At 38.2% G+C, this 20632-nt stretch overlaps 1 protein-coding gene across 2 annotated transcripts; it reads left to right on the top strand.

The window, feature by feature from the left end:
• Positions 1 to 2280: 2280 nt before the first annotated feature.
• Positions 2281 to 12164, top strand: LYPD6B (LY6/PLAUR domain containing 6B). 2 transcript variants are annotated; one of them, XM_074872340.1, is made up of 6 exons: positions 2281 to 2343; positions 4622 to 4693; positions 5998 to 6151; positions 7271 to 7369; positions 8305 to 8435; positions 9808 to 12164. In XM_074872340.1, exons 3-6 carry the CDS (start codon positions 6037 to 6039, stop codon positions 9970 to 9972), a joined length of 510 nt encoding a protein of 169 aa, XP_074728441.1. In that variant the 5' UTR covers positions 2281 to 2343; positions 4622 to 4693; positions 5998 to 6036; the 3' UTR covers positions 9973 to 12164. The 2 variants fall into 2 exon arrangements, with proteins under 2 accessions (XP_074728441.1, XP_074728442.1); XM_074872341.1 differs by lacking the exons at positions 2281 to 2343; positions 4622 to 4693 and having other exon boundaries at positions 5939 to 6151.
• Positions 12165 to 20632: the final 8468 nt, after the last annotated feature.

Here is a 20632-nt window from a genome sequence, read left to right on the forward strand (position 1 = left end):
AATGTCAGTGCTCAAGACTAGTTTTTGCTGAGCAGTTTCGGCTATAAAAGGAATGAGGTGTAATGCAGTTTTCATTCCATGGTTCTTCTCTTCTGTATGAGCTTAAAAACAAATACATGTTCTATCCTTGCCAACACTTCACTTCAGTGGTGCTGCTCAGATTTATCCCATTAATCATACATTATTTTTTTCAAAATGATTGCAGTTGTATGTATTGTGTAGTCAGACACCTCCATGTCTCGCAATCGGTTTGCATCGCAACTTCCCATGCCAGCATTATACCCCAAGCTAAATGATGTTGTCATTACCAGATCTGTGTTCTACTTTTGCAAGATCTTAGATAAAGAACTCTATAATTTCTTGTAATTAAAACCAAATTTAATTCCAGGCATGGTGAGACAAAGAAATGTGTTTACAAAGAACGTTAGTAACTTAAATTTTATTCTGTCAGTGTTACTAGTTGCGGATGTCCGTCAGTGTAATGTAAAATCTGTTTTCCTGTGTTCTTCTGTACTAATGATAACATGCTGTAAGGCAAAAAAAAATCAGAAAATAGACTTCAACTCAGTAGGTAAGAAAAGGCAGAACTTGTATAACAAATAGTTTCAATTTGCATATCTGTAGTAGTATTTGGCAGTTTTTTAATCCTTCAAAATATTTCTTTTTTCCCTGTTTTTGTTTTAAATGTGTTCTGCCTGTTTCCCAAAGAAAATTAAGGTTGTCTCTTACTCGTTCCATCCACTTATTCACTCCCTGAGTTTTGAAATGGGGTAAATGGTGGCTTACAGATCAAATTAAAGGGTCTCCAGAGGAAAACATAAGAATGGTAACATTTATCTATGAAATGGGGAAGCCAAGGAGCTGTTTTTGTCCTTTTAGATAAGTTGAACTGTCAGTTTTGGCTTTCCTGATTTGTTGTAGGGAACACCTGATGATGTCAGGTGTTGGTTTTAACTTTTTCAGCCCTTAACATACATACCTTTCTGCCTATGTATTTCTAACTCTTATGTCCTGAAGTGGTATTTAACAAGCTTAACATAAGCATTTGCAATTATCTAATAGCACCTGAAAATTGCTTACTAAATGACAGGAGGAAGTTTCATTTGCATTCTATATCTGATGTTAAATCTGCTAATCCTCCACGGAGTCTGCCAGGAAAAACAATGTAGACAGACTTGAATTTTATTAAAATCAGAAATCAAGCACGCTGCTTCCTACTCTTCTATTACACACTGCAAGATAAACATTAAAACCTTCTGGAATATATTAATTATTTTAGCCATTGTATTCCTCATTGTTTTCTTGAAATGTGCTTTAGTCACAAGTTCTTTACAGAGCATACATTAACAGCCCTTCCCTCTTGGGTTTTCTTCCCTCACCCCAGGAAAGCTCCATGTTTGCTCTTGTTTATATAAGTTAATCTCTGTATTGTGACAGTTTTTTTTTTTCCCTTCATTAATGAGAGTTCCTAATTGGGCATAATGAATGTTTACTCATGCTACTAGATAATATTATATGAAAGCATAACAGAGATAAGAGACTATGAAGAAAATAAGCATTTTAAAGATTTTGGCTAAGATATGAAAGCCATTTTTTTGCCAATATTTTCCTATTTCATTTGAGAATGACTTCTGGTGCAGCTGTGTAACTAAGACTACGTCAGACAACATCCATTATTTATTGGCCTGGTTAGCAAACAGGGACACCTTTGACTACAGCAAATTGTGAGGTCATTTTACTGTGCTTTACACCAACTGAAGACCAGCTTTTTTGTATTTATATTCTCTAAAATTTTCCATTTGGCCTGAGCTTCTCTGGGGAAAGCAATAGGAACTTGGGGGAGGGGAGCAGAAGAGAGCTTGAATTTGAGGAAAGTTGGCACAAGTGTAATTGTGCCTTTTATTTGCTATCCAGGTGCATCAGATCAAGTTACAGACCAGTCTCCCCATAAAGGCAAATTTTCCTCAATCTAGTAGAAACTGCAGAAGATACATGTTAAGAAGATAAATTTTGCAGCTGTTATGCACTGAAATGATTCAATACCCTATCTTCCTACAGAGTAAAATAGAAAGAATTAAATGCTATTGAGCTGCCTGAAATACACTGAACTTTGATTAAAACTGGCTTGCCAGTTTAAAAGTAACTTCCTTGTGCTAATCAAAGGCCATAAATAGAGCTATTTTGCAAGGGAACCGTGAAGAAGGATGTTGGCACTAGAGGCACAAGGATTCTTCTCCTACTCTTAGCAGCAGTGCCCAAGCAGCCTGTGCGCGTTAAGGGCCCGGTACTGCCACATTGGAGTAGTGAACACTGGATCCTTGATTGTCCAGGGACACAAGCAAGGTAACTAGGATCAGGAATTGGAAAATTGAAAATTGGTACCTACTTGTACTTGAGTTACTGTCTTTTTAACTCCACACATTGAGACCAGTTTCTGTACTTTTTAAAACAAATTATTTTCATAAAATTAAATATGTAGAGGTTCTGATTTTGAGCTGGTAGTTAATTCTGCATGTAAGGACACTTTCTGGTGTCCTAGCAAAGGATGCAGGGATTGTGATGGTGCTGAAGGATTGCTGTGTCACTCCCTCCCAGGGCTTGGGGTCCAGTTTATCCTGGCACAGGTAGGAGGCGCGTCTGAACAGGCGTGGTTTAGTGCAGCATTACTGGCTGTGCCATCCCCTTGCCTCTCTCTGCCTCCGAGTGGAAAGACTGAGCAGGGGGAGGTAGGGAAAGGTGGCTCAGCAGAGTAAAATTCCACCGTGCTGTTAAAAGTAGCTGTAACCTCTTTCTGCAGCTAGTGGGATAAATGGGGTGAATGTAAAAATGAGGGGCTGTACTGAGTCAGACCAAACATCTCGTCGTTCTGCGTTTGGACTCCAGTGATGCCTGACAGGAGATACCCATGGGAAAGGACAACCTGTAAACAGAGTGACAGGAGGGATGTGTCTTCTACATCAGAAAAAGGGGACATTACTGAAGAGCTGGCTAATTCAATTGTGCATAATTGTGATATTCTGTGCTTTGGGGATATTTTTGTTTTTAAATCACCGTGTAAGAATTCTCCTCTGTGTGGGAAACAAAGATCTCTTAAGTTAGCCTTTGTGCATCTTTAGTTGCTAATTTTTGCTCAGGTTGGCTATTTTCATGGAAAGTATCATTTTGTAGAAATTATTCTAATGTATTTTGCTTCCAGTACCTGTGACACTTTGTTATTACATTGACTTTAACTCTTCAACTCATTCAGAATAATGGTTATGGTATTAATGAAGGGGTTTGGTGCACTTCCTTGTCTTGGTTAGGTCATGGAAACCTGATCCAAAATACCTTAAAGCAGAAGAGTGGGATGGGATAATACAGGGAATTATTGTCTATGAAGAGAAGAAATTTCTTAGCTGAAATAGAAATTCTGTCACCTCTTGACACAGGGCTATTTGTGAGCAAAAATTGATTTGAAGAATCTTAGATATGGATTATAAAGGATGGGGGGGTTAGGCAGTAACGTTAAAATGAATTGTGTGTAACAGAAGGAACTTGAGGGAGAGATGTCTCCAACGTAAACTGATAGAGCTAAGAATGCTAGAGGAGGGAGAAATTAAGTTGGATAGAATGTTGGATCATTCAGGAATTGTAGTAGCAGCACTGTCTCCTCTCTTCCCTTTCTCCTATGCTGGCTAATGCCACCTTCTGCTGCTCTGTCTTGGAAAATATTAAAAGATCATGAAATAGACTTTGGAGGCAACAGCTCAGTGACAGAACATGGTGTGTGTTGACTTGTCAGCGGAAAAGCATCCAGTCATGATGCACAGGTTTGTCTCTCCACAAATGAAAAAAAACCCACTAAAACTACAGGTACATTTGAAATGCGCACCTCGAGTATGTGTTTGTGGGACAAGTCAAGCAGGTTATAAACAACCCTTCTTTAATGCTGCAGAATATCACCGTGCCTATACCGTGTGCTGAATTGGAGAGAACTGTAACTATGGTTTAGATTTATTTGGGATTTTGCAGTGGTCTTAGGGATTTGGCCAATATTTTTGTGTTTCTCTTTCAGTAAGGAATGAACTGTGGGTGACCTGTTTACTTCATAGCTTGCTAATAACCTCTAATCTGGAGGCTGATGATAGTCTTTGCTCTTTTAGGTTACCTTGCTGCTGATTAGTGCTTCTATTTTGGTCGTAGCATGTGTGGAAAGTTTGGATACGTCTAGAGTGTGAAATACATATTCATCTGGTATAGTCTGGTCCTGCCCAGGTCATTGCCTGAATAATGTTTTTCCCTTGCAAGAGAAGTAAACTCATCCTCATGGAAGGACTGAGTAGTCTCATTGCTTCACTTTTTGTCTTACCCCAATGTCATAAAAGACAAATGACTCACAGGAAGGAAGGAATTTGTTTTTCTGCAGTAGAAGAGCACTCAGTGAGGCAGAGCCACACGGTGTAGTTCAGGTACTTCTTTGGATGTTTTGTTATAAAAACCACCAGACTTCTAGGTTTCGATTTTATTTTTCAGTATAAATAAGTACATATGGTGTTTCAGCTAATTAGTTCCTTCAGGACAGAATTATGATGAACAGTTGCTGTTTGTTTTCCACGGATTCTTCTTCTTAATCCTTCTTTAGATCCTGGGCTATAGTCAGAAGAAATCTGGACCATCCACAGGAAATAGTCTTGGAGGTGCACTGCAGGTAGAGGTATGCTGTGGCTTTCTCAGTATCTGCTGAAATATATTCATAAAGCCATGATTTAAAAAACAAATCTTAAGCAGGATGGCTAAACTCCCAATGCATAAAGTTGAACTTTGTGTTGATGGGTGTGTTGGCAAAACTGTCTTTCAAATAATTCCTGACTGTGTCAACTGGAAAAAAACCCAAAGCAAAACAAATAAACCAACAGGAAAAAGAAGGAAATCTTTTGACTTCTCTGCCATGGTCTTGAGTACCATTTTCAGTTCAGTGCTTGGGTGCGTTCAGAGCTTCCTGTGCAGGTGTTGTGTACGTCTACATGGGGATGTGCAGAGAGATTTCTGACTGAATGCACTTGGCAGCCCAGAGCAACATCTCTGGTTTGGCGGGAGCCTCCACTCAGGCTTGTTTCTCCTGCTGGGGATTTGCATGGGCGGAGTGCCATTTGAGCTGATTCTGCTTTTTAGTATCTGAACTAGGTCTCCAGTGTCACTGCGATTCGCCATACATACCTCTGTGTGTGTGTGTATGTATGGGTGTACAGCTAAATATCAAACTGACCAAAACGATCATTGATTAGTTCTTCTCTATAAAGCCTCACCAAAGTACCTAGGGAGCGCCCAATAAATGTGCAGAGGATGCCCAAAGCATGTATCTCCTCTCTCTGAACGTTCTGCTTTGCAGTTCTCCAGAACTTGTGTACCATCACCAGGCATCTTCCTTAGCGTTTCCTTGGTATACACTTTAAAAAGAAATAAATCTAACTTACACTCTTGATCTTTAATGCTGTGCCACTGGTAAGTGCACTTACAATTCAGATGGTGTAGCTTATCTGAAGTCAATAGACATACATTGATCTACAGCTGATAATCAATTGGTCTTGGGTTCTAGGCTGTTGGTGTTAAAAATTACATTTTTCTGCATTTTGCTTTCTTTAATGGTATTGTAATTCTGTCCCTTTCGAGTAGGATGGAAAGGAGCTCAGTTTTGGTGTTGATTTTTAGGAATGTTTACAAGGAATCTATAAAATTGGCATTGCTTAGAAGGACAAACAGATTCAAGAAATAACGTTAACTTTTTTTAAGTCTGCGGAAATTTAAGTGCTCTGTACAGGATCCTGGCCAGCAGAAGGCAGTAACTGCTCAGCTTTGCATTGTTCATCATTGCGTGCTTGCTTGCATTAGCCATCTTCACAGTATAGATCTACGGACTGAATTTTCAAGGCTTCGGGAGTAGTTCGTAGGAAATTTATTGTTCTACATGCTCAGTTCTTTATGATTCCCCCTAAATAATGTGTTCCCTTTCTATCCTAGGCCTAAGAGTTTTGCTTTTCATGTACAATAATACTCAGCATGTTTTTATTCTATCACATGCTGGCTGGAGCCTTTCTTCCATTCCTCATCCTTTCAGGAAAGTGGGTTTCAGCTGAGAACATCAACTTTTACAATGTGAGACCTCCACTAGACCGTAAGTATACAGTTATGCTTTTCCTGGGTATGCAGTGGTAGCTTAACATTTTAGTTAATTGCCATATTCTTTCAATCATTTGTTTTTTAGGTGTTTGTCTTCTTCAAACATGAAGGATAAAAAGTTTAAAATAAAACTTCTGCTTTTCGACCCACAGCAGTTTATCTCTAAAATTTTATAAGATGACTGAATGAAAACAAACAATTGCATGCATTGCTAAATTACAGAGTGCATGAGGGCTTTCACATTTTAAGTGCTTTTATTATGTTTTTCTGTCTCTGAAATGTCTTCCTACAGAGTAAATTAAGCAGTGGGTTTCTCATAACGAATACAGAACAGATGTTTTTGTCTTTTATCTTGTTGGGCTTTTTGTAAGGGAAAGAATAGGTGTGCTGTATGCAATTAATTCAAACTGAAGGTAATTAAAAACCTTGTGAGACCTGTGAAGCCAGTTGTCACTAATAGCATCAATTTTTTGCCTCTTATCTAGCATCAGAGGTGTTCTATCCCTTCATTTAAGGGGAGAAGATTTTCATTATATGTATCATTAAAACAGGACAGCTAGATATAATAGGTGTATATATGTGCATCTAGGGAACTGCGCACCTTAAAATCATTTATATTTTTATATAATGTAAATAAGATTTCAAAGTAGTCCTCTTGATCCCTTTGTCAGAGGGATCAAACTTCTTCAGAGTTGGAGATCAAGATCTGAAGCTGGTTTGAAGATGTAGTTTTTTCATCAAAAGAATCAAAAGCCATTTAAATGGAGATTGTGTATCTACACAAACATACATGCGGATGTAGTATCATGTGCATATATGTAAGATGTTCTCTCCTGTTTTTCCCACCACTACTTAAATGGTATTTTGGATTGTGAGAAAACAGGAGGAGATGTTTTAAAGTTCAGGCATAGCAAAACAAGTTAAAAATGTAAAAGCTTTCTACAAAACTTGTTTCGTGGGTTTTATTTGTCTAACAGTGATGTATCATTGAAAATATGTAAATGTATGTAATATATTTTTGTAAGTAGATGTGTGTACAAGCACTGACAGTATTATTTTGAATATTTTTCTTTCTTAATGCTTGCAAACTCACAATATTTTAATACTTTTAAAGCCACTCCATTTCCAAACAGTTTTAAGTGCTTTACTTGTGATAATGCAGCGGACAATTACAACTGTAACAGATGGGCTGAAGATAGATGGTGTCCTGAAAGTAAGTGCGTCTGTACTAAGGAGATTTTTTCTGATAGTTAAATTTGCTTCTCCCTGACTCAGACATCTTGTAGAAGTCTTAGCTGAATAGAATTAACATGCCAACACAGCGGTGCCCTCAGTTATGTTGTTAGTAGTACACGTCATACGATTTCTGCTGAGGTGAATATTTTGACCATTTCGAAGTGCAAAGCAACAGTGAAAAATTATTTATATCTATATGTATAAAAAATTTTATATATGTAACAATAAGTTATTAATATAGTAATTAATGCATTATCAATATATCAATACTATATTAGTTAATTATATATGGTTTGTGGGTGTATATATATAGCTATGTGCTTCCTAGGAATTAATTTTAAAGATGTTGTCTAAAAACACTTCAGAATTGTCTCTGTAGCCTTATCCCCTTCCTTTTGGATACCATCCCAAGATATAATGATCTCTCTAGGCTATAGGCTTGCTTGTGAGCAGCAAGACCTGAATGACTAGAGATCACACTTGTATGAGAGAATGAGAGAAAAAGGAATGAAAGTATGTTTCCTCATTTTTCTTCGCAGTGATATTCATAGTAACAGTGGGAAAGGGGAAGAAATAAACTAGAGGAATGAGGAAATATGTCCAAAACAAAGAAAGCAAGAATGTGCTGCAAAAAAAGAGTAGAGAATGAAAGATAAATGTGTAGATTATAGTGCTAATAAGTAGTTTAAATGATAGCAGCCTTTCTGGAGGATTGAACAGTCAGTTAATCTTAAGATTTCATCAGTAATTACTTTCTTGCTAAATGGTATTTTGATCAAGTAGAAAAATGGCTTTATACAGCCGAAGTAAGTCATTTTAATGGGAATATTTTGCTAAATTGTGTGAAGTTTTTAACCCCTGTAAAAGAACACATACTTGATGCAAATACACATTTTAAATTTTATTTTGTAGGTACTCAGTACTGTTTGACAGTTCATCTCTTCACAGACCATGGGAAGAGCACATCAGTCACCAAAAAATGTGCTACCAGAGAAGAATGCCATTTTGTAGGCTGCCACCATCACAGGGAAAGTGGCCACACAGTAAGCACTACTCTTTGTGTAAGAGCAGCACGCTGGTTTTGAGGTTTGCATTTCAGTACTTGTTTTTCCTGCTGAGCTGAAGAGGATGTGCCAAGCTACACTCTGCAGTATTTAACAATAGAACTCAAATTTCTGCAGCAGAAGCATGACTACCCGCTTCTTCCTACTTTCCTATTTGTGTTGCTGTGTGACAGGATGTAGGAACAGCTTCTAAAGAAACACCTGAGTTTTCTTGGGGCATTGCTAGCACGTACCCAACGCATGGGCCTTGGCTTCTGAGTTCTGAGTAAGGTGCCTGGGTGGGCTACACAACGCGCCCTTGGGCGAGCCGTCCCAGGATTGAGGTATTCCAATCATGTCTCTGCATACCGTAGCTTGGGGGACACTGCACAGTCCACTGAGCAAGACTATTTGGCCACAAAGGGCATGCTCTTCAGCAAGGTACAACTGAGCTTTGCCATGACAAAAAGCTAGAACTGCTGTCTTCTCTTGTCCTTGGGATCCTTGGTAAGAGTTTATTCTTAATGATCAAGCATATCCCACCAAAGTATTCACTACAGTAAAGTATCATCCACTAATTCCTTAATAGTTGAGAAGCATAGTTATGTTAGTTTTAACATAAAAGATTTCAGACACAAAAACGAAGCAGGCCACATCCATGTTAAATATAAAAGGTTCTGTATGTTATCTGAACCAACTTCCATTGATTTCAACAGGTTTTGGTGGACTGAGGGCATGAAATCACTATGCAGCCTGCCTTCTGCTGCATCTCAGAAGAGATCTTGTGCCTTCAGATTAGATAAAAATTGGCATTCTGTTGGCTCTTCTAGCAAGGAGTGTCAAGTAAGGAAAATTATTTTCAGATTCCCTCCTGAAAATCAGCTGTGTCAACGGTTCTGTGGCACTAGAAAACTGAAAAAAGCAAGTCTGAAGTTCAGCATGCAAAGCTACACTGAATACAAAAGCTTGAGGGGAAAAATAAACAGGAGCAGAGTTTTTACAGTCAGAATTCTTTAGCTTAAAAAGCTGAAACTTGAAACATTCAAATGCATGTTTTTTTATCTCATGTGTTAGAAGGGGAAAGTGGTGGAAAGTTGCCCCTATTTTCTGCAACGTTAGTGATCTTGTCAGCACAGCTAACATGGCTGTGTTGCATCACGTCGTGGTTTCGAAGCCCAGTGAGAGTACTGGGGGATGAGTTACTCTAGGAAGGCTGTGCTGCATGGTTTGGAAGAGAAGTTGTAGCTTATATGCTCCAACTGCTGCCTTGGGTCCGTTTAGTTGTAACCTTTGCAACCAGTTGAAAGAACATACATCTCTAAAAGCCATGGCTGAATTACCCGACGTCCAGTGATCTCCTTTTTCTCAACAGGAATGCGTTTCTTGCTGCGAAGGCATGATTTGCAACGTAGAAATACCAACCAATCACACAAATGCAGTATTTGCTGTATTGCACGCCCGGAGAACATCGGATGGCAGCAGGAGGACAGTCAACGTTGCAGTGCTTGTGTCGGTCGTGATGATCGCGTTGTCGTGACGCAGCGCCCTCCCGTTAGATCTGCTTGATCCGCCTTTCTGTGGGCTGCAAGAACCTCAAAGAAGACTGTTGCATTATGTGCAAGGAGAAATCACTGATACTTCTTAATTACAGAAAATGTAAGGGACAGTGGAAAGACAAGTGTACGTCATGAAGCCCTTGGATATTTTAGTGAAGATACTTCGTATGACCTGCAGTATTTTTGTAAAAAAACACACCCAACCCACGGTTGACTAGGCAGTGGAGTGAACTCAAGTTATTATAATTCATTATTTTATGACGAAAATGCACATACGCTTGGCGTGTTTTTTGAACAGAGAAACGCGTCTGTAGACAATCACTTTCCCAGGTGAGGTAAAAAGGAACTTTCGATGGACAATGTGCCAACAGGTACCTCCATGGAAACTGTTTTTAAACTGTTTTTCATTGTGCATAAATAACACGGAGTTTCTTGTCTTGATCAACAGGTGTATTTAAGCTTATCTTTAGTTATGGTTTTCATAGAGAACATATACGAGAGATTTTTTTTTCTGTTTTGATCAGAGCTATCATTTTTATTGGAAATCATACAAGTTAATACTTATATCTTCTGTAAAGTGTTGTCTCACACTCAGATTTTAAACCAGTGCAAAATTATGTAGAATTTCTGTCTAAAAACGGTGAACTGTTTGAGCACCTAAATCAGAATTCCTCCCCCCCCCACCCCAGCCTCAAAGGGATTATTTTCTTGCAAAGTGGTGGTAATAACATGACTTTGAAATTGCAGCTAAAGTCAAGCAGCTACATTATCATAAAAATTGTAAGTGGGCATTTGGTGTAAATAAGGAGAGAAGTCTACTGTGGTTTCTCTTGATTTGCAGAAGTTTCTCCCAGAAGTATTATTGTCTTTGATGGATCTTCCCAGGCCTCTGGATATCATTGTTAGGCAGCTTTGCCACCCCCATTATTTGAAAAGTTTGGGCCAAGATTCTATTTTTCATTACAGTATAGGGGGGGTTTAATGAGGTTTATTTGCATAGTTTGATTATATGACTCCTTGTCTTTTAGATGACAAATAATAGAGATTCGATTACAGTTCGATGTACTGAAACCTTCCTTGTTTTCCTATGTAAACCTTGGGATGCAGACCAGCATAAATAAGCTGCTTCTGTGAACTTCTGACCCTTCTAATGCCAAACAGTGCTTTCCAGGGCTCTGATAGATCGAGCTGGTATAGACTGGCCTAAACACAGTCTTTGATAGGTCAGACTTAGTGTCTGTGTTGGTAGCATCATTAATGCAGATGCTCTTTGCACTGCAGATGCCCTGATTGTAGAGACCAGCAGGTACTGATGCTACATGATTTCTCAGTATGGTTTTATGTGACCCAAAATCCTAACAAATTTCAGCTGCTCCTGTTTGCCCAGTTGTGTTTCTTCCAACTCCCCACCATTTTCATAAACTTTCCCTGACAGCCTAAGGTATTGCAGCACCACTAAGGGTTCGACCTAGCAAGGCTGAAGAATTGCATTTCACTTTTTTCTTCTTCTAAACTATTTTATTCATTTATGCATATACTGATTTGATTATGAATAAGATAGATTGTTCTGATCTTTTTCTAGTGGCTTTTTCTCATCTTAATTGAGATGGTTAAAATTACGATTAACTGTTGAAATATTTTTCAGGAAGGACGGATCATTAAAACTTACTCTTAAAAAGAGATTCAAAACTGTTCTCTGAAAAATTCAAGTAACTATAAATTGGGATTTTTTTACATAAATGTTGACTTAATTATGTGCTATTTTATGTCACTAAATGTATTTAGACTAGCAGTTTAGTCTAAATCAGAAAAATAGATTTTGAAATGTTTTGGGTTTTGTTTACATTCTAAAATTGCCCACACAATGTTTTTAGAATATATAACTATGTCTAAAAGTCAGTCTGTGATTTGTTGACAGGCAATTGCGTAGTTACAAAAATTGGACGGAAACGCTTTTTCCTTGCCAACGCAAAATAGTTCTTGCTGTCTAAGTCAAGGTTTTCCAAGCGCTGTGCCACGCGACGGGCCAAGATGCTGCGGATGTTTTAAGGAAGTTTTTACTTTGTTCAGTGATCATCCCTAGGTAACATATCTATAGTACTAATCTTCCTGTCGGACATAGCAACAAGCACATTCAATGTTTTTCATCATTAAACATCTTTTTGCTACATGATCTACAGAGTACTTGAACTTTTTTTTGTGGGAAAATCATTCCAGGTTTGCTCTCTGCTCAACGGGGAATTCCTTAGTAAAGTGGAAGCAAGTTGTCTTCCACATTTCAGGTTTTGTTTCCTGGTTTTGCCTCTAAGGACTAGGTGCTCCCATAATTCAGTTTCTGGGAATAATTACTGCAATCTTAACAAGGCCTTAAAGTGCCCTATAGTCTTATATGAGTTTACTGTAAATAATTTACAATAATCTAAGTGCTGACATTTGTTTACACTGCAAATGCCATTCCAGAGCTTTTGGGAGTGCCAGGGAGACCCTGGAGAGCTGCCCAGAGGGAGGACTGAGGCACAGAGAAATGGGCTGCAGGTTCTCTGCAGCTGCCAAAAGACCTTTTGGGAGGGGAGATCTCCATGTGTTTGTTTTTCTTGCTTGAACTGAATTTTTTTTTTTTTTCCCTGTTTGCCATACTGAAAATTAAGAAATCTGCTTGTAATTTAAATACCTAATGCATTTGGTAAAGAATTGTTTGGAGTAAAACAAAAAATAAAATTGAACAATTCCACTGAAGTGCGAAAACAGTATGCTGGATTTTAATTGTAATCTTTTTAAAATTAACAATAAAGATAGCAACCTGGGTATATGAAAGGATTTGGTGTTGCCAAAGGTTTTATTTTTTAGCATAATAGAATTCCAATTCTGGAGGATATTAAGGATGAGTTCTAGTCATCTTGATACGTCAATACCTTTGTTATTGCAAAGTTTAGGGCTGTTGTTTCTGTAAAAATGAATATGCAAAAGCTGTTAATGCAATGTTAATGCTGCACAAATAGGCACTTGGCTGAAGAAATGTAGAATTTAAGAGTGAATATCAATTTTAGCCTTTGCTGCTTTTTAGGCCAATGTTAAGTGCTAACTTTGTAGGAAAAGCAGTATGTGCTGATTATTAGAGAAAATAGTGCTAAAATTCGCCAGAGTGCATACTTTTGGCATGACTAATGATTGACTGCATAAGCAATCTTAATATTAATTTATGGTAGAATGTTTATATTTTATTAAATAGATTCATGTATCAGCTATATTTGCTCTTCAGAGACCTGTCTGAAGTACTCACTGAGGAACTTACAGGAGTATTATTTGATTTGAGAAAAGTAATTTTCCAGCACTCCCTAATGTAGGTATTTCATGCATCTCAATTTTGGTTCACAGATGTTGTAACTGAAATATGTGTGACTTGTTGATGCTTAAATTAGCCACGCAACTTTGGAAATTACTTTTCTATAAAAGCACATCCCTAACTTTATATGCAGAAATGAGTTTGCTAATACTTCTGTGTACATCCGGCTTCCAACAATAACATGTTAAATACTGTATTCTCACTCAGGAGCAGGGCAGGTGTTTATCTCCAGAGACAGCAGGCACTGGGTAAAAACAGTGGGTGCCAAACTCAGGTGCGTTCATGGGCAAAATGGTCCCCGTGTGTTGCCCTTAAAACCCGAGAAGAATTCATGAGTAATGACAAGTAAATCAGTTTGTGCAGTTGATGAAAGATAAGTGTCGGTTTATGATGGATATGTGTAATGATAATTTTTTTTTACATTGCACTGCACAGTCTATAGAGGATTTATTTTTAAAAGCTTAAATACAGAAAAACTTCTTCGCTATTCAGTGTTGGTTTGTATGATGCTTTCTTACTGCTGTGTTGCTGTTCTAAATCTTCTCCAGAAGTGGCAATTTTAATTAAAAACACTAAAATATTTGCTGGTGGAAAACCTTCGTGGTGAAAAAGATAAAATTCCTTTTGTTTCTGTGAAGACAAGAAGAGCAGTTGTTGGCACTGGGGAACTTGTTGAGCTGAAATTGCAGTGAGGGCAGATTCTGAGGCTCTTTTTCTTCAGATACATGCTGGAAGTGCCCTGAGAGGCAGGTGAGGAAGTATCCCCAGTGCAGCAAGGTAGGAGGGGTGCGCAGGCGACCAAAGACAAGGGGGTTCTTCAAGCCTCGACAGGAGAGCACCTGAGCCCTGGGGCGGGCGGGGGGGAGACGGGTTGTTATTTTGACTTTCCCAGTTGATGTAATTGTTTCCAGGGACGTCACATTTTTCATGGGGTGGAGATTCCCTTTTCCCCAGGCGGCATAAGTCAGAACCCTTGTAATGATGTGGAAGAGCGCTGCCACGTCAGAAAATGGAAATAGGGAGAAACTGTTCAGCTCTACCTGAGCCAGTGAAGAGAGATGCACCTTCCCCTCGGTTTCTCACGTATATGCTAAACTGAAAACACGTGCTGCAAATCAGCAGATTGGATTTAATTCCAGTTTCTAGATTGGAGCCACCCTTCTTTCCTGGCTTTACATTGCAAGGTGCAGGAAAAGATCACAGGTACCATTATGGATAATAAATGTGTGTACATCTATGTGTCCTGGGGAGACTGCTTGTTAAACTCCTGCTACAGCTAAGGAAACGCTGGCAAAATCGTAGTTTAAATTAAATTCTGTCATGGCTTCAGTATGGTTTATAATTTCATCCTCTGTGACTTTCACCAACAGCAACTTAAGGAATCTTTACCGATGCCAATCCTCTCTTCCTGGAGGACAGTTTATCCTGATAGAGACATGCTGTGCCCAGGGACATTTAAAAGGCAGGAAGAAAACTGGATTTCATTTCCATTTCTGAAAATGTGACTGCTGTAATCATTACTAAAGTAATTTTAAGTATAGTTTTGTAGCATTTAAGTGTAAATAAACTTTTACATTTAATCAGAAAAGTTTCAAAGCAGGAAATATGCTTCTACACTGGCCTCTTACCAGAAAAAATGAAGTCCTGGTTGAAGTTAAAATTCTAAATTAAGGAAATGAGCAGCACACAGTCAACTCATTTAAACAGGACAAAATGCCGATTTCAGGTATTTGTAGCAAATAACATCAAAAGAAGATTTAAAAAAAGTAAAAATATAGGTATTTCAGAGCACAAAGCCATTTCTGTAGAAAATATTTGCTTGTTTAACATCTCTTGACTCTAGAAGAAGCCCTGTATGACATGCAGGATTTTTACAGTGCTTGCTATTTGCAGGTGTTTCAAATTAAGAAAACAAGGCCAGCAGCCCTCTCTTAAAAGGAGCAGGGGGAGCACATTTCCTGCTCCCTTCACCTCAGGAACTGTTCTGTGTGTTGGTGTATTCAGGCAGGATGATCTGGAGCAGTTTACTGAGTGCTTGAGGATCTTTCTGGTCTTCATATCTCCTCCATTTTCAGCTAAGGAAGAAACTGGTCAGCTGTGGAGTTCAGAGGGTGAGGTAAGGGTATTGTTGCTGGGCATAGTTTTAGGGTTTGCACTGTTACAGATCAGTACAACCTTGATGGAGACTGTGTCAGATTCTCAGCTGGGGCAAATAACAGCCAGGCAAAGGGTGTAAAGGTCAGGACAATTTAACCTCCTGTAGGAGTAGGGCAGGCACCAGGTAACTAATTAGTCTGTATTATCTCTCTGCAGAAAGTACATGGCTGGTGTTTTGTATGAACTTTTAATATCATCTGTTCTGCTGTTGTCTTCAAGAAATCAAGGAGATGCAGAAAACCAGCTGTAAGTTGGAGGGAGAAGGTTGGAGAATGTAAAAGAATGAATATATTTAGTATTCATAATTCGTTATTTTAGATTGTTTAAACTTCATGGTGATTTGGTAAGGTCGTTTTTAACACTGTTGTCAGTACTGTATTAAGCTGCTGTTAAAGAAGGGAAAACTGTAGATTTTTGAATAGATTTATGCAAGAAGAAAAGTAACATTGTTATACAGGGGTTTAAAGGTCACATCGCACAGTTCATTTGGGTTAATTTGTCCCAGTCTTAGCGTTTATTGTTAACGTTTTTTTAATCTCTGCCCTTTGAGCTGTGTCACTGTAACCAGGGTGATGTGATGCTGTTCTGGGATGGGAATGCTGTGGCAAAATTAATTGTATTAAGTAAAAAGTACATATGTGAGTGGAGGTGGGATAACAGAATAGTAAAGAAAGTGAAAAATAACAAGTTCGCTTGCAATTATTTTCACTGAATTTATACAAAATCTGTCTCCTGTCATTTGAAGAAAGTATGTATGTTTTAGGTCTTAAAAATTGTCATTGTGTTTCCTCATGGTTTTAGTTTCACAGATTCCATTCTATGTTTGCCCTACTCTAAAAAAGAAAAAAATCTTACACATGGCTACATCCCACAAACTTGTTATAAACTTACTGATCTTTGGCTTTCCCATGTCCGATTTTGGTTAGGATTCAAAGAATTTGGTAAGAATAGAGTCCCCACAATACACCCACACTAAATGAAGGATGAAAACAGTTGATCCCAAACTGTTCCGTTTTAATTTGTGACCAGTCTGCAAAGGAATATAAATCTGAAAGTCTGTCATAAACAGAAGCATGAACTCCCAGTTGTGGTTATTAACTAAGTATTGTCAAATCGATTGAATTTGTTAGTTTGATTTGGTTATCAGCTGGTTGTAACGCTGCAAGTTTAAATATTCTCCTTATAGCAAAGTACCTCTTGGTTTCTCTTTTAAACATATTGCATTCTTTAGGTTTATTTTTTTCCTTTTGTGGGAATAATCAGAAACAAACATTGCCACTTCTGTTGATTATTGTAAAGTACACTGAGAAAATAATTTTTCAGAGTGCAAATGACTGGGTGCCAGCAACTATGAGTAGACATGAGGAGAAAATTTTTCCCAGTGAGAGCAGTTAAGCCCTGGAATAGGGGGCCAGAAAGATTTTTCAGAACTAACCTGGATAAAGTCCTCAGCAAGCTAATGTAGCTTCTAAGTTAACCATGCTTACAGCAGAGGGGTTGGGCCAGAGACCTTCAGAGGTTCCTTCCAGCCTTATTCTTTATATGATTCTGAGTTTGTACCAGAAACTACATTGCATCTGATTTTTCTTTCTGTCCGTCTCTATTTGGTTAACATTCAAGTGTGCATTAATGGAGCATTCATCACAGAGAGATCCTCAGAGTACTTTTACTGAATTTTGCCTCTTGAGAATGCAGGAGTGTATTATCCTCGTTGTAGAGTGAAGGATTCAGATAGATTTGCTCAAGGTTCATGTTGGGGAATGGTTTAACTAGAGGCACTTTGAGGTGAGAGGAATGAACTAAATGCTGACTTAAAGACTTTTGTGGCTGACTTTTCACCAGTCTCTTATTCTGAAGATGCATTTTAGAAATGATAACCTGTCTCCTGAGCTATAGCCAGAGTCCTAAGTAGCTGACTATCCTTCTGCTTATTTGCAGTTTTGATTTATAATGCAGTTGCCAGGTATCGTTCTGGTATTTTGTAAACACTTGGCTTTCCTTTATGTGTGGTTAACATTGATGCATATAGAGTAATTTGTGCACCTCTCAATGGTTATCGCACATTATAGCTACTTTATTTTCTTAAGGGACAGAATAGGTATTTCTGTACGTATAGTGATAGATTTAATTATTTCTTTTTCCCTTGCTGAATGCAGATGAGGTACAGACCACTGGGAAATCAATCACAAAATACATTCTGGGGGTTGCTTTGGTTTTTCGATGCACTAGTATTTCCAGCCCAATACGTGGTGCCTTCTTCTCTGTTTAACTATGGAAAAAAGAAAATACTGCCAAAGAACCATATGATACATAAATGGTTTCATGAGATGTGTTTGGAAAAGCCTTGTTTTTCATGACCTGGGAAGGACTTAAATAGTGTGAATGAATGCCTTGTTCTCTTGAAGTTGATGGGAATTTAACCAGTATACATATGGTCGTTGCTCACATGTAGGTGTTGCTGTGCAATTACGTAATTTATATTATTGCTTGGATTAAATAAGAGAAATACATATATTGGCCTGTGGTAAATTTTGCTGAGCTTAGTCATGGTGATGTGATCATTAGGAAGGACTTTTAAAAAGACCAAATGACTTTAAATAAGATTGGCTGCAGGTGATATATGTGCTCATTTAATTGTTTCTTGCAGCTGAAAAGCTTTGTTTGAAAGTTGGCCTGTGAATTGATAACCAAAGTGGCAAGATGAAGGCTTTTTTAGAAAAATAAAAGCCTAGTTGTCATCACTGTTGAAAATCTGTGTGGATCTGACTAGACATACTTTTAAGAAATAACAAGAATCAGACATATGGCTTACTTTATTGTTAATAAGATTAATGGTGCAGGAAATCTTTAGGAGTTTAAAAAGTAGCTTGATTTTTGGGAAAGAAAATGAAGTAACCTGAAAGCAGAAAATTCTGGAAAATGTGATCAAAATTGCATTATTCTTGGAGGTTAATTTGAAGCTCTTCCTCAACATCTCCATCTTGTAGCTGTCATCTTGTGGGCTGTGTTTCTTGCTTGAAACAAGGCCAGCTCTCTTACTGCCAGGTCCTTGTTGTCACTTCACATGCTCTTAAGTTTGGACTCTGTCATCGTTATGACACCACAGAGGTATTTCTCCAAAGTGTATTCTCTGGGTGTGTTCTGGGATCCTTTTGGAAGATAAACTTTCAGTTTAATGAGCAGCTTAATTCCTGTGGAGCATGTGGGGCTGCGTGCTCATCAGCTCATGTTTCCCAAACTTGTCAGCCCTCTCCCCCCAGGGTCCTTTTGGGGTGTCATTTATACACTGTGCTAAGCACTCCATCCTGTCCTTTTCCTTTCAGAATGGTGTGCACAGAGGAAAATATAAAAAACCTGTGGTTTGGCATGTTTGGGGTTTTTTTTTTCCTTGTTGTTTGGTTGGGTTTGAACTTATTTTATGGTAATAGCAGCTGTGAAAAGCAGTGGGTGCCTCAGCCTGCCTAGGCTGTTGTAGGGAGATAGAATATCGAAATGTAAACAGCCTGGGCAGTTGAAAGACATGAAAAAGACAAAACCTCTGTTGAAGGGAATAGTCTATACAAGTATTTTGGGTCTGCAAATTTTTTTTTTAGGGTTTGATCTACAGCTGGGGGTCATCCCACAGATCAGCTGAGGTTACAACATGGAGTGGGTAAATTAACTTATTGGAAACTCCTGAGTAAGGAGTTGAAAGACTGAATACTCTCAATCCTCTTTGGAAGATTATAGTGAGATTTTGAGATAAAGAGTAAAAGTCATATAGAAAAAGTAAAGAAGCCAAACAAAGAGCAGTTAAAAATGCTGGTGTTTGGTGTGGGGTGGTTTTTTTGCCATTGTTTCCTGTTATGCTTATTCCATAAGGATATATGTATCATTGTGACAGGCTGATCTGGAATTTTAAACCACAGCCATGTGTGTCACTTTTTAACTGAATGAGGTCCCAGGTGTTTTATCAGAGACCATGCAGTGTGTCCTGCATTCTGGTAGACCTCAGTGACACAAACCACTCCAATGTGCTCATTGCTTGCAGTGTACTTTTTGTCAGGACTCATCTCCATTTGACAATTAATGCTGAGGTAGGTAGGCTGTCAGGCACAGTAGCTCTAACCAAACAATCTTGTGGTAATCTTGTTTACTGTAGTCCTTTTACTAGATACAGATAAATTATACAGGATTAATGCAGTGTGTCCCCACCTGATCTTAATCAGCAATGACTAATGATGAACTCCTGTGTAGGCAAGTTTGTAGCCTCACTGTTATTCTGCGATCAAAGTGTTCTCCACTGATGCATTTCTTAAAAGTACTTTTAAAATTTTTCGTATTCTTTTTAAGGTATAAGAATAATTTTATAGACATGGTGAAGATCAGGAGAAAACGGTTACTCTCTCCTCTCGTGTTTTATCATCTGACAATAAGCACCTTCTAAATGCTGCTGGATGGAGTAGCACACCCTGAAGGCCATGTGTGTGAGGGGAGCATGTACTGTCCAGACACACAATACTTGCTTTGGATCTATGACCTCTCCAAGTATCTTTGCTGTTTTCAAACTTCTTTACCACTTAAGTTGCATAAAATGGATTTTCAATGTAAGGATTTGTAGTGTCTATTGAATGGTGAGGTGATTTAAGCCCAAGGATCCAAAGATGTGCACATGTTTAAAATCTAGAAATAAAAATGCTCTGTAAAGGACAAATACTTTAAAAGTGTTTGCTTCCAGTATTAAATATCTGATGCATTTCTTTTATTGCTGCATCTACTTTGTTTCATGTGCTCAGCACTGGAAAAAAAACCCTGGAATAATGCCTATTCAATTACATTGCCTATTATATCTTCTGATGAAGAGAGATCATATCCATAATAAGATTTTGCTTTGCTAAACTCAGCAATGGAGATGATACGAAAGTATTCTTGCAACTATGCAGGTTTTTTTTTGTCATGAATGCCAGTAAGCTTACAGTAAACAGGAAACATGCCTTTCGCAGAACCTGGGAAGGTGGTGTCTGCTGAGCAGGACTAGAGTTCAGTCTTGAATACTTGAAAGTAGAGAATTCATTATTATAATTGATTAAGAATTGTGCTGAGTGCAAATGCTTTCATTTAGTTTGAGAGGGCAGTTGTCATGCATAGTTAGTCAGCTCATA

Source organism: Strix uralensis, chromosome 6 (assembly GCF_047716275.1).
Source record: "Strix uralensis isolate ZFMK-TIS-50842 chromosome 6, bStrUra1, whole genome shotgun sequence".
Classification (NCBI taxonomy): domain Eukaryota; kingdom Metazoa; phylum Chordata; class Aves; order Strigiformes; family Strigidae; genus Strix; species Strix uralensis.

Coding starts and splice junctions, on each gene's coding strand:
- LYPD6B (XM_074872340.1), top strand. CDS start 6,037: ATGTTTTTATTCTATCACATGCTGGCTGGAGCCTTTCTTCCATTCCTC. Junction 6,152..7,270: donor TGTGAGACCTCCACTAGACC/GTAAGTATACAG, acceptor ATACTTTTAAAG/CCACTCCATTTCCAAACAGT. Junction 8,436..9,807: donor ACAGGGAAAGTGGCCACACA/GTAAGCACTACT, acceptor TTTTCTCAACAG/GAATGCGTTTCTTGCTGCGA.